The 14,746-nt window shown below is 36.6% G+C and overlaps 1 protein-coding gene across 2 annotated transcripts in view; it reads left to right on the top strand.

Moving 5' to 3' along the window:
• Positions 1-14,746, top strand: part of gpc6a (glypican 6a) — a 152,782-nt gene that overhangs the window by 96,164 nt on the left and 41,872 nt on the right. For both annotated transcript variants that reach the window (XM_053477046.1, XM_053477047.1), the window contains exon 4: positions 8,320-8,485. In XM_053477046.1, coding sequence (XP_053333021.1) covers positions 8,320-8,485 — 166 coding nt within the window. The remainder of the gene's footprint in view (positions 1-8,319; positions 8,486-14,746) is intronic.

Below are 14,746 nucleotides of genomic sequence, written 5' to 3'. Positions count from 1 at the left end.
GCTGACAGATGGACCGGTGACTCTCTCCTTTAGCAGTGCCAGCAGTGTTGAGGCTAAGCACGCTAACACACTGCTAAGTTGAAGGCTGTTTGACTCCTGGCTTGAATTTGGATGCAGATGAAAAAATGGGATGATGCTCAGCCGCAATATGTCTGACCGACGAGGGGATCAGGGAGTTTAACACTTTCTCTCTGATGCCTAAAGACATTAAGCATTAGCGTTAACATGTTTTCACTTCCTTCTTCTGGGGACTCAATTTTAAAGACTTGTCTGTGTAATACTAAAGCACTGGCCCAAGGCTAGAAATGTCTTTAGCTGGGATTTGGAGTCTGCGTGTGTGTGTGTGTGTGTGTGTGTGTGTGTGTTGAAGGGGGTGTTCTCATTTTTCCCCTCAAAGGGGAATTGTGGGATAGCAGACTGGAAGCACAAACCATCACAATGTCTTAAATGTCATTTATTCCCTATTCCCTAAAAGTACTCGCTCATTTGGTGCCTAAATGTGCTTCTTCTTCTTTGCAACAAAGTCTACTGTGATATAGCTAACAATTTATAAAAGCATATAGCCCTACCAGTCCACTGCGGATGTGTCCCAAACCACACAAACACCATTGACAGTCCCAAACCACCAAAAAAAAAAAAAAACCATCAGTCCTTTTTGGATGTGTCAAACACCATGTAAACATCATTATCAAACATCCATGGATGTGGCCAAAATTGCATGATCAACATTGTCAGTTCACTGTACGTGTGTCCCAAACCACACATACTATCACTAGTCCATGGTGGATGTGTCCCAAACCACACATACTATCACTAGTCCATGGTGGATGTGTCCCACACCACACATACTATCACCAGTCCATGGTGGATGTGTCCCAAACCACACATACTATCATCAGTCTATGGTGGATGTGTCCCAAACCACACATACTTTTACCTGTCCATGGTGGATGTGTCCCAAACCACACATACTATCACCAGTCCATGGTGGATGTGTCCCAAACCACACATACTATCACCAGTCTATGGTGCATGTGTCCCAAACCACACATACTATCACCTGTCCATGGTGGATGTGTCCCAAACCACACATACTATCACCAGTCCATGGTGGATGTGTCCCAAACCACACATACTATCACCAGTCCATGGTGGATGTGTCCCAAACCACACATACTATCACCAGTCCATGGTGGATGTGTCCCAAACCACACAAATGACATCACCAGCCTACTGTGAATGTGTGCCAAACCACATAAACACCATAAACTGTGGATGTGTCCCAAACCACATAAACACCATAAACTGTGGATGTGTCCCAAACCACATAAACACCATAAACTGTGGATGTGTCCCAAAGCACATAAACACCATAATCAGGCAACTGTGGATGCGGCCTAAACTGCATGAACACGATTGTCAGTCCGCAGTACATGTGTCCCAAACAACCAAAAACATCACGTCAGGCTACTGTGGATGTGTTCCAAACCACATAAACACCATTGTCGGTCCACTGTAGGTGTGTCCCAGACCACACAAACACTATCATCAGTCCACTATGGATTTGTTCCAAACCCCCTAAAAATCACCAGTCCTCTGTGGATAAGTCCCAAACTACCACACCTTATTCACTACACAGTCACATAATAACCATCATCAGTCCAAGGTGGACATGTTCCAAAAGACATATCCTATTTGCCATATTGGCACTATGTAGTGACTAAGATATTATTTAAGACATCTTTCTTCCATGGTCTAATTCCATGACCTACATTCATGCACCATGACATTCACACATTTGGATTGAGCTGTTAATCTCAGAAACTCTACACTACAACACACACACACACACACACACACATTGAATAATATAAATTACACATGAATATTAAACAGGAGAGAATGAATGAAGTTCATCCTGATTCACAGCAGGGTTTATGCTGATCATATCACAGCCAAACAGCACCAAATCTCACAAATAAGTGTGCGTGTGTATGTGTGTGTGATTATGGATTACTGTGCCTGGTTGGATTCAGAGTCTGTCACGCCGTCTGAGGATTTAAGTCCATCTGTTTAACGCTGAGGTACATCTCTCTGCGCCACACTACTGCTAAACACGTACCGAATTTGTTAGCCAAACTAACTAACAAATCTGACAGGATTTCTGAGGGGAGTTCTGTGTGTAAATATCCACAATCACAAAGATTAGTGATTTTTGTTTTTGTTTATTGCTCTTAATCAGTTTAATCAGTTAGCAACATTAGCAACATCTTACTAGCAACAGCTAGTGCTAATATAATCCATTCTGAGTGCGGACAGTTTTGTAACAAGAGTAAATTTGTTTGAACACCCTAATGAGTAACAAAATTATTTACTAAAACCAAAATTGAGAAAGAGTAATAAAAAAAATAATAACAATAATAATAATAACAACTAGCATGCTAGGGCAATCTTACACTCCCAGTAGTGGGATTCTTCCTCAAGCTAGCTAAGCTAGGTATAATTGTAAGAAAGTACTTAACAGTGCAGTGTGGCATAAAAATAAAGAAAAATGAAACAAAATAAAATAAAGCACAAATAAAGACTGAAAACATGCTTAATAGCAAGCTAATTTGCTAGCAAGCCACAGGCTATCATGTATCTTTGTTAGCGCTTTTTTTCAGCAAATATTTTCTGGAACGTCAAAATTTACATATATTTACAATTTACATATATATATAAATTAAATGTTGTTGTAATTACACTTAGCAAGAACCAGCTTCTGCATGTGTGTGTGTGTGTGTGTGTGTGTTGGGGGATGGGGACCTAGTCTAATTGGTCAGTTTTGTACACCACTTCGTCATAGCCCTATTTGTTTAGTTAAATCGATAAGATGGAAATCAATTGGAGGTAAAGCTGGCCATTTCAGTTCAGTGAATCATTAGAAATATGCAAAGTGCACACACACACACACACACACACACACACATACACACTTTTTTGAGATAATTATGGGGAATATAAATGTGAAGACTCAGGCTAACCCATTGCTTTCTCTTCAGGAGCAATGCAGCTATCATATCAGTAAAGTCAGCAAGCAAGGCTAATAACCTAACATGCTTTGCTTGATAGTTAGCTCACATACATTGTAATAAATGGTCAAAATCTGGCAGCACGGGACCAGAAACATTATGGAAAATATTAGTGTTGGGAAAATAAACATAAAAAGAAAAAATTATTGAATTTGCCACAACTACAATATTTAACTTTTATTTTACAGTTAAGAATAGATTTTAATTTGCTGCCATTTAACAAGAAAAATATGCACCAAGGTCCAGTGACGGAAATATACAGAAATTTACCTAAATAATAATAATAATAATAATAATAATATGTAAATTATGGTTAATTTATGATAATTCATACTGAAAATTAAGGGGGAAATAATTAATTAAGGGTAACATCCTAGTACTACAGACATTGCAGTAAGGTTGTCACAGGTAAATAGTTTCGCTACATGGCTATTGTTTAAAAAATATCAATTACCTCTGTAAGCTCCACATCAAAGTCATTTATAACATGTCTTACAACAAACTCTTATTTAAAGTACTCTTGATAAGCGTTCTCTTATCAGGAGTGTCAGTGTCTGTACTGGAAAGATAAAACAGTATGAATGACACACTTGACGATACTTGTGTCTCTGCTGTGATAATAATGCATTGCCTTTTACTGGAGGATAGATAATCATCTCTCGGTATTCACACTGCATTCCTAAGGTCCGCCCCATGAGCAGTTACTGGACATGCCACAGGTCACTGCTACTCTCCACTGGTACAGTACATCTTTTTGTCTGTGAAGTATAACAAAAATATAAATAATTTTATATAAGATTCATGGGAATCTTATATAAAAAAGTATAACATTCATATGAAGCTATAAATTTGTAAAATGTTAAATTGAATTTGTACAATTAATAGAGGAACATGTTACCAATCATTACATTTAAATGAATGAAAATTAAAAAAATAATAATGATAAGCATTAATGATGTTTTAAGTTTTATTTAAACACTTATTGCAGCACAATTCAGTATTTTCTATAAATTTTTTAAATTACTTAAAATAGCAGTTAATTAAGAACAGCACATTGTAAGGCAAATTAACAATGCACAATTCATAAAAAAAAAACTGTAAATGATATTAAAGTGTGGTGTACACGTTATTAGCCATATAAGCTATGGAGAAATAGATGCAAAACAAACTTTACCACTTAATACATTTTTTAAGAGTTAAGCTTTTATTCTATGTTAAGCATAAAACATAACATTTACTGTTTTCACTAATTAATTGTGTGTCATGTCAAATAAAAACTAATGTTTTGTAAATAATAATATCTTTGGTGTCTAAATATGATTAAATATTGTCATGTTCCAGTCAAACGATATAAAAACATACTGTATCTTTAGAGATAAGTATTATTTACAGTTTTCTCCTTGCTTTTCTAATGAGTGACAATGTAACTTCTGTAATTTAAATAAACATTACTTTATTAACATTAAAGAGCAATAATGGTAAAACAACAATAATTAGTTTCAACAATTATATAAAAAATGTGTAGAATTAGTCTTTTTTATTTTACAGTGTACTTATTAGTACTGTTATACACCTTTTACGTAAAAAAGACAATAACTTATCCTATCTGATGCTGGATAGCTGGGTCATGTTCTTATTTATTTTTTTTAACACTTAATAAGTGTATTCAATTGAGCGCCAGATAAACACACACACCAAAAAAAAAACAAAAAAAAACACCACTAACCTAATACAGGTGTGCAGCTTTTAATGTAATAATTCCACAAACATAATAAACAGCTATTGAATTTCAGAGATTTGTTACATCTGTGGGAAGGTGAAAATCTTCAGCTTTCAAAATTGTAATAACTTCCTACAAATGTAATCTTATGTTTGTGGGATTTTTACATTAAAAGATGCAGATTTGTATTAGGTATGTAGTTTATTCTGCGTGTGGGCTGTTATTACGTTGGCGGGGATCACAGAGTCTATGCAATTATTTCCAAAGATTTGTTAGAAAGCTAGCTAATGAGCAATTCTTAAAGGAGTTCTGAGAGGATAGTAATGCATCTTTCACATATATATATATATAGTCATGTAATCACATATAATTCTAGTAATGCCATACATATTTTCTTTCTTTCTTTCTTTCTTTTTTTCTTTTTCTTTCTTTCCTTCTTTCTTTTTTTCTTTCTGTCTTTCTTTTCTTCTTTGGGGGGTATTTCCCATCCTTCCTTTCCTTTTTTCTTTCTTTCTTTCTTTCTTTCTTTCTTTCTTTTTTCTTTTTGTTTCATTTGACCAATGCATCATTCAACTATGTTTCTTTCTTTCTTTCTTTCTTTCCTTTTTTCTTTAGCGGGTGTCTTCCTTCCTTTCTTTATCTAATAATTGTTTCTTTTTCTTTCTTTCTTTCTTTCTTTCTTTCTTTGTTTTTTCCTCCCTCCACTTCTTCATCTTTCTTTTTTTTTCTTCCTCACTCCATTTTTACCTTCAACCCATGTTCTTTTGTGTGCCTCTCAATTCCTTGTTCCCTTCTTCCTCTCTTTTTTTAAAGACTTAAAACAATGAACATCTTTTATTTATTTATTTTTTCTTTTATGTCCATTGATGTCCAACAGCCAAAGGGCTACAAATAAACAAGTGAACTCTTCACACTATAAACTAGAATAAAGATATTGTACATAGAATACGATTACTTCTCAACTGTGTCACATCAGGGTTTTAAAGGATGTAATAAAGCCTGAAATGTCAGCATTTCTTTCACCTCTAGTAAGACAGAGACAAAGGAAAAAGGAAGAGAAAGAAAAAGGGAGTGATGACTGAAAGTGGAGCAAGACATAGTTAGCTATAAAATACATCTGAAGCTCTAAAACGAGACAAGAGCAAAATAGAGACAGAGAGACAGACAGACAGACAGAGAGAGAGAGAGAGAGAGAGAGAGAGATGGGTGGATGTGGATGTTGATGTGATGAGAGATCAGACAGCCGGGGACAGAACGTGTTTATCTTTGTGCACCGAGGTGTGCTCCAGCTAACACGCTCCGCTTCTTGTACTTTCAATTACACAGCGAAGGCTAACACGTGTAGCACGGCGTGTGGCGGGTAAACGAGAGAACGAGCAACGATGACAGGAAGGACAAACACACACACGCACACCCTTACACACACATACACACACACACACACACACACACACACACACACACACACACAATGTGTAGCTGGAAATTAGAGTGAGCTCTGGAGGAGGCTGTGCTAACACACTAAACCAAAATTAATGAAGAAATGAAATACACGCAGCTGTAGAGTCTGAAACAGAGCCCACTTAGTGTAGGACACATGGGCGTGTCTTGCAATGCAACAGGTGGGCGTGTCTTAGATTGGAACAGGTGGTCATGTCTTAGATTGTAGCAGGTGGGCGTGTCTTAGAATGTGACAAATGGGCGTGTCTTAGATTGTAACAGGTGGGCGTGTCTTAGAATGTAACAGGTGGGCGTGTCTTAGATTGGAACAAGTGGTCATGTCTTAGAATGTAACAGGTGGGCGTGTCTTAGAATGTAACAGGTGGGCGTGTCTTAGAATGTAACAGGTGGGCGTGTCTTAGAATGTAACAGGTGGGCGTGTCTTAGATTGTAACAGGTGGGCGTGTCTTAGAATGTAACAAATGGGCGTGTCTTAGATTGTAACAGATGGGCGTGTCTTAGAATGTAACAAATAGGCATGTCTTAGAATGTAACATGTGGGCGTGTCTTAGAATGTAACAAATGCATTTCACTACATTTCGTACTGTGTATGTTTGTGTATGTGACAAATAAAATTTGAATTTGAATTTGAAATGGGCGTGTCTTAGAATGTAACATGTGGGCGTGTCTTAGAATGTAACAAACGGGTGTGTATTAGAATGTAACATGTGGGCGTGTCTTAGAATGTAACAAACGGGTGTGTATTAGAATGTAACATGTGGGCGTGTCTTAGAATGTAACAAACGGGTGTGTATTAGAATGTAACAGGTGGGCGTGTCTTAGATTGTAGCTCTAAAAATTAGGGTGGTCATGGCTTAGTCTAAAACAGGTGGGTGTGTCTTAGATTGTAACAGGTGGGCGTGTCTTATAATGCAAGAGATTGGCATATCTTAGAGTGTAACAGGTGGGCACATCTTAGATTGTAAATGATTGGTGCGTTTTAGAATGTAACAGATGGACATGTCTTAAAATGTAACTGATGAGCGTGTCTTAGATTATAACAGGTGGGCGTGTCTTAGATTCTAACAGATAGGTGTGTCTTAGAATGAACAGGTGGTCGTGACATACAGTGGCTCTAAGAAGGGAAGCTGAGGAGAGAAAGAGAAAGAGCTCTATAGGTGGTGGTGATGCTTACACACTTACAGAACTCCAACTAAAGGCACAGAGTGGTGCTGGGAGGAAACATGTCGAGAAGAAAGAGTGTGTGGAAGTGTCGGGGAAAGTAGACGAAGAGTTTGAGACACAGAACAAGACCAGATCGGCTTTAGAAGTCCGGGAGGATGAGGGAGAGTGAGACCTAGAGTTGGCAGTAATGTAATTTACTGGATTCAAACCAGCAAAAAAAAAGAAAAAGAAGAAGATTGTAACTTTCATTTCACCAATGCATCATTCAACCATCTTTCTTTCTTTCTTTCTTTCCTTTTTACTTTAGCGGGTGTCTTCCTTCCTTTCTTTATCTCATAATTGTTACTTTTTCTCTCTCTCTCTTTCTTTCTTTTTTCTTTGTCTTTCTTTTCTTTTTTTCTTTAGGGGGTATCTCCTTTCCTTCCTTTCTTTTTTTCTTTCTTTCTTTCTGTCTTTTTTCTTTTTGTTTCATTTGTCCAATGCATCATTCAGAAAAAAAAAGGAGAAGAAGAATGTAACAGGTGGTTGTGTCTTAGTCTGTAAAAGAAGGACATGTCTTCAAATATAAAAGGCGGGGTTTCTTAGAATCTGGCAGATAGACGTGTCTCAGACTTGTTATTCTGTGGGACAAACTGTAAACCTAATAGTCTTCATAACAGGTGGGTGTGGCTCCATGTTTGTGTGTGCTTGTGGGTGATCCCTCTGATTGTATTGTATTTTATGTCATTAAATAAATATAACTAATCCAAACCTCCACACACCCCGCTGAAATTATGGGTGTTTGTTTTCATTCTGGCCCTTACTTGTCCATGTTAAGAGACTGAAATCCACCCAATCAGAAGTCTGACGGTCTAATCTCATCTGTATGTCTTATTCCGTGTCTTTTCTACTTCCTGTCTCCAGGTGAACGTCTCTCCGGGCTGCAGTAAGGCTCTGACGCGGATGCTCTATTGTCCCTACTGCGGTGGGTTTGTGGACCTGAAGCCGTGCAGTAGTTATTGTCAGAACGTTATGAAGGGCTGCCTCGCTAATCACGCTGACCTGGACCCAGAGTGGAACGTCTTCATCGGTACTGTCACGCCTTCTCTCTCTCTCTCTCTCTCTCTCTCTCTCACTTATAGCAAACTATTTAGTTTTTGCCTAAATTAAAATAAAAATCAATTTTAATCCTAAATATCCTATCCATATTAATAATTCTAACTATTTACTGTAGCTGGTGCAGATACAGTGAAGTTTATCTACATTAATGTCATGTTGCTACAGAGTAGGGTAACGTATTCAGCTTCCCTACAGTAGCTAGCTAATCCCGCGTTCATTCGTTATCTTGCTTGATGTCGCCATGACTGTTTAATAAAGAAAAAAAAAAACAGATTACAAGCCAGGATAACCACAAATCAGCATTTACAGTAATACATGAGTAATACTGTCTCATGTGTCATGTCGTGCTAAAACACTGAGGCGTTAACACTTTTCTCGTATACGTATCAGTTTTTTTTCATCTCCTTTGTCCCGTGACATTTCAGCAGATTTTTCATTTTCCTCACTATTGATTTTCAATCAGTGTGTGTCTCGTTCACAAAAAGCCATCGACCCTGACGCTGCTTGGTCACGCTGCCACCGCTGAGAATCCGTTTGTCTTTTGAATATTTATGCGTATGTGTGTGTGTGTGTGTGTGTGTGTGCATGTGTGGTGTTGTTATGTCATTCCTAAAAGCCAATCGTGACATTCAGCTTTAGGATCTGTTGATAAGGCCTTATTGATCGGGTCATGCTCTGATTTCAACCTTTTCACTTGTGTATGTGTGCATATCTATGTGTGTGTGTGTGTGTGTGTGTGTGTGTGTGTGTAGGGGGGTGGAGGGCTGATTTAGGGAGCGGCCTAATGGAACAGCAGCCTCTCTGTCTGTTTGGTTAGCACACAGACTTTAGCCAAAGTGGAGACTCTCAGCTGCTCATTGGACACAAGAGAATTACAGCGTTTTATCTAAGCATCTTAGCGTTCATGTCCGACATTTCCTCTAAGCTTACCCCCTTGTTTCCTCTGGACTCTCAAAAGTAAAACTAGCAAGAAGTTAGTGCTCTAAAATATATCTACCGTTTATATCTAATTAAAAATAAAAAAAGTGAACACTTTAATTGTCTACAAGGAAAAATTCATCAATTTAATTATCTTCAATTATTAAGTCTTTTTAGTTTCTAATTATTAAGGCACTTTAATTCATTTCATTAACGGAAAAATCAGTTCCACAATAAGTTTATGATCAAAAAATAAAGATGCGGCGCTATAAATCGCAGACGAGTACATCACTAGTACAACAATGATCTACGAGTAAAAGGTCAGCGCATTCGTCTTCTACAGGTGGAAATCATTAGACTGATAATCTACAACTAAAAAGTCAGTACTTTAATGATTACTTATTTAATAATCAGCACTCCGTTGTCTACAAGTAAAATGTCAGTACATTTATTTTCCGCTAACAAGTCTGTGCCTTAATTATATACTTTAACGAGCTAAAGGTTTCAAAAGTACATCATTTAAAATAAATAAATAAATAAATAAATAAATAAATAAATAAATAAAATCAGCGCTTTAGTTTTATACAGGTAAAATACTGTATTTTCTGTAAAGAGGATGATTAAGGCTTTCTGCACGCACTCTAAAATCTTTGTATATTTATTTTTCCCACGACACAAGACTTCTGGTTGGTAATTTCCGGTGCTGATTTGGCGAGGCCGAGCTCTTTGTTATTTCAGCAGCACCTTGTCTGTCGCGTGACTGTTGTTGAAAATATGCCAATTTGTGCATTCTATTGATTTTCAGAACCACATGGGAGGTTTGTTTCACTGTAACTGTACTAAGGGCCAGTGCGTACTGTTCTATGAGTGTACTACAGAGTCCAGCTCTTTATTCAATAAGTGTATTTTCAGCAGCACTAATAATAAATGACCGTGACTGACAGCATTTAACAACATTCTAATAACAATTAAACTTATGTATAATATAAGTCAAGCAAGAACAAAATATGTTTGCTGTTTATAATTCATTAGAGTGACTTATTTTTAAGACACCTGACTGGCTTTAATTTTGGCATGCTGACGGGCTGCACGTCGCTACACTTCCCTCCTACAAGACAGCACATATTATAATAAAACATCTCTTTTTTTTAATACACAAAGTGATGTGACGTTTTCACGCTTCACATATAAGACGTGAATGAGGACGTCAGCTCATGTTTCTATTCGATTTGGCAACGAAAAAAGGAAGCGTCACCTTGTGGCTGTGTTTGGTATAACAGTGTAGCCACATTACGAACCACCTCAATGTTGTACCCCCGTTCCACTAAGCTGATTGCAAATTCGTTACAACCACCGGGGAGCTCGGTACAGAAGGGTTTACAGGCTTTTTCGGGCTCTTTATGAATTCTGATGTCATCGTTATTGTCGAGAAGAAAAGAAAATTAAAATTTAAAAATTTTGGCTGCCCCCTCCCAACATTAACGCCTCGCTAATGCCTTGGTATTGATTTATAAAGTGTTATCGAGTCATTATTGATTTTTAAGCACATTTATGGAGTCCTTATCGGATTTTATCACCTCCTCACCTGTTCAGCAGCCAAAAATTCTCCTAATAATTGTTGATAAAAATAATGAGAAAATTACCAAAGTTAAGTTTTATAATTTTTATTCCTAAGATATATATGTGTGGCATACTGTAGCTGCGAACTTTTCAGAAAAGCTTGGAATTAGCACCCTGCATGGCTCAGGTTTAGTTTTATTTTAAGAGGACAGAGAAAATTACTACATCATCTGCATTGAGTTTAATCACACACAAAACAGTGCATCACTATTTATATTCACGATAAAATTCAAGGGATAAAACACAATAAAAAAAGAACACACATTATGTGTAATGTATGATGACACTCGTTCTGCTGAAGCTCAGAATCAAGTAAAAAAAAATTCTAACAAATAAACAGATAAAAAATATATACATACATTTGACTGTGCAGTCAAACATAAAGTGACACTGTGGATCAAACTATTAAGGAAGTGTGTGAATTACAACGAGATTACGCAAATATTATTTATTTTTATTTACCTGAAGCGCACAAAGAGGCGGAGCCTCCTGCCGACCCGCTCCGGCTACAGTATACAGTACCTGTGTATGTTAGAGTGTGCAGGTGGGATATACTGTAGGTCTCTGTCTGTCGGTCGGCACCTGTTATTGTCCATATGAGGTCATGACCATATTGTTAACACAATAGTTTGTAATAGTCAGTAGCGTCGTTCTAATTTCGCTTTATGTCAGTAGTGATAGAACAGTTTCATTATCAATTATTTAGGGCTCCGGGAACATCGTTAAATTCCTTAAGGTCAGCTTTTGAAACGTTATTATGTCGATAATGCGTCTATGTTGCTCTTGTCAAAATGTGCTGTGGGGTCGTTTTCATGTCATTATGAATTTATTTAAATCATTAACAGCTCGATGTGACGTCATGATTTAACCGAACTGGTACTGACCGGAACGACTTTAGAGACGATTATAAATCCGGAAAGACATTAAAAGAGGTCGGTAGCAAATTTGGCTCAGTGGAATGTGGGCCTTAGGGTATATTGGATGGTACAAGATTTTTAAGAATTGCCCGTATTGTTGGCATGGCGTAATAATAATAATAAAAAAAACCTGTCTATTGTTAGCAAGTTAAAAACTCATGACTTTATTTGTCTATAAGTAAAAAGTAAATATTTTGTATCATCTACAAGTGAAAATGCAGTACATTTATTATCTACAAGCAAACCAGCAATACTTTAGTGATTTACAAGATAAAGTAAGTCCTTTAATTTTTGCTCTAAATAAAAATTTAGCACCATCATGTTACACAAGTAGAAATTCAATTGCTTTGTTACATACAAATAAAAAAGTCAGCTTTTTATTGTGTACAAGGGAAAAGTCGGAACTTTAAATATCTACAAAGGAAAAGCCATGATTTTAATTTCTACAAGTAAAAAGTCAGCACATTTATTGTCTGCAAGTAAACCGCCAATACGTTAATTATCTGCAAATAAAAGGCCAGAACTTTAATTGCCTGCAAGTAAAAAAAAGAAAAAAAAAAGGTTTTCTGTCAGCAAATGGCCAGAACTTTTATTGGCTACAAGTTAAAAAAAAAAATAAACAAACAGTAATTGTCTAAAACTAAATGTCAGCACATTTTCAGAAGTAAATATGTCGGTAGTTGGAAATAAGCCTGTAATCGTCTTTAAGTAAACCATCAAATATTGAAATGTTTTTAGATCTAATTAAGAGTAAAAGATCAGTTCTTTAATTTTTCTAACTATTATAGGCTATTATTATAGTTTTTTTTTTTTCCAATGTTATTTAATGATCTAAGTAAAGAGTCAGCATTTTTTATTTTTTATTTTAATGAATCAGTACTTATTGTTCTACAATTATAAAATTATAACTATCTGCAAATATAAAGTCAGTATTTAACGTAGGAGGGGCTGACAGTTTAAAAAGTATGTAAAGTTAGTATTTTATTACGTACATTTAAAACCCCGGTGTTATAAAAAAAAAAGTAAAATGTAATTGTCTACAAGTAAAAAAAAAAAAACATTACTTTGTCTACAAAGTCAGCACTTTTTTTTTTTTACAAGTACATCACTAGTTAAAAAATAAATAAATACATGGCATTTTAATTGCCTTTAAGTAAACCACTAAATATTGATTCGTTTTTAGATCTAATTATATAAGAGTAAAGGGTCAGTACTTTTCCACAAGTAGAAAATCAGTAGCTAATGATCAAAGTAAAGTCAACACTTTTATTGTCTAAAAGTAAAAAGTCAGAACTTTTATGATTTACTGTAAAAACCTCAGTGCTTATATATAAGTCAGAACTAAGCTTTTAAAAAAGTCAGTACTTTAAAACAATGTAAAAAAGTATGAAACTTTTTTATCTTATAATGTACAGTTGAAATCCCAGCGCTTCTGTAAAAAGTGATTTTGTTAATCCTCTTATTAAAATTAAACTTTAACTGTCGTTCAGTAGTTTTGTTTTTCTGTAGTTGACGTTAGTATGTGGTTTGGGACAGAGTCCGTGAAAAGAGTGCCCATGTCTTGTTATCTTTTGACAAAACAAGAGATGACAAAACATGCGTGTAGGTCTAATCCGGCGGAAATGATCATTGATTTCTGTAGCAGAAAACGGAAAGCTGCTCGTTCTGAAAGCGTCTTGGCGGAAATTACTCCTACTCCATTAAAACCGAGCCATCAGGAAACTGAGAAGCGTAAATGACAAAACATCTATTCTTCAGTTGCTCTTCTGTACAACATTCGGAACAGCAGCAATGAGACGGAGTTTGTGGGAGAGGACTAGTCACTCTCAGGACACACACACACACACACACACTGAAATGTGAAGTGACTAATAATCAAAGAGAGAGAGAATGATCTATCCATTTAGGATGGGGATGGAATGAAGCGGTATTTCCTGTTACATCCCGATCTTAAAACAGAGGTCACCTGTCTGACATTCAGTGTCTAATAATAAACTGCGAAGAGACATCATCAGCGCATCAACTTCTGCCAACCGGATGAGGCTGCACAGAGAGTGCGCAGTCTCAAGAGGGCGCTGTGTGCAGTGGGACGGCTTCTTTATCTCCAGGCTAAAACTAAAAGGACAGGCGTCCCCATGCGACCAACGCTAAATTAACAGACCTACTAATTTCTGCATCCATGTTTTAAAGTGAGCGGCCTCAGGCTAAACATGAACGTCCCTCTCTGTGGGCTTCGTCCCAATCCTCCATACCTCTGTGCTAAATAGCATGTTGAAAGTATGTCACACGCTTGTGGTAATTACACCTGTGCATGGTGTTCTATTTTAACTTAACTATTTGCTGTGGTAGTGCAGTGGTTTGGGACAAAGCCGCAGGCTAGTCGTCATGGTAACCAGGAAAGCTTTTATTATAGCTTCTGAATGTTAAGCGTAAAAGTGAAATAGTTTGTGCTGGGTAAAGGGGCACTGTTCATCGAGCAGTAAATTACTGTAACAAGTCAGACAAAACAAAAACACAAGCCAAAGCAAGAAGGAAAAAAACAAAAAAATTATAAATCTTTTTTTTTTTTTAAGCAGAAAGAATTAATTTAATAAGGACCAAGGTCTTGGGTGCGTCTGATATGCGTGCGGCATATCAGGAGTAGTTTGCGTGTGCAGTGATGGGATGTTACAAGCTCAGTCATCTTTAACTCCTCGTCATCACAGCAGTACAGTACAACCTTGGATTGCGAGTGTTCCGCAAGACGAGCAAAGATTTTTAATAATTTTTGACTTGGA

The sequence above is a fragment of the Clarias gariepinus genome, chromosome 18, assembly GCF_024256425.1.
Source record: "Clarias gariepinus isolate MV-2021 ecotype Netherlands chromosome 18, CGAR_prim_01v2, whole genome shotgun sequence".
In the NCBI taxonomy this organism is placed as follows: Eukaryota; Metazoa; Chordata; class Actinopteri; order Siluriformes; family Clariidae; genus Clarias; species Clarias gariepinus.
This window is presented reverse-complemented; position numbering and strand designations above follow the sequence as displayed.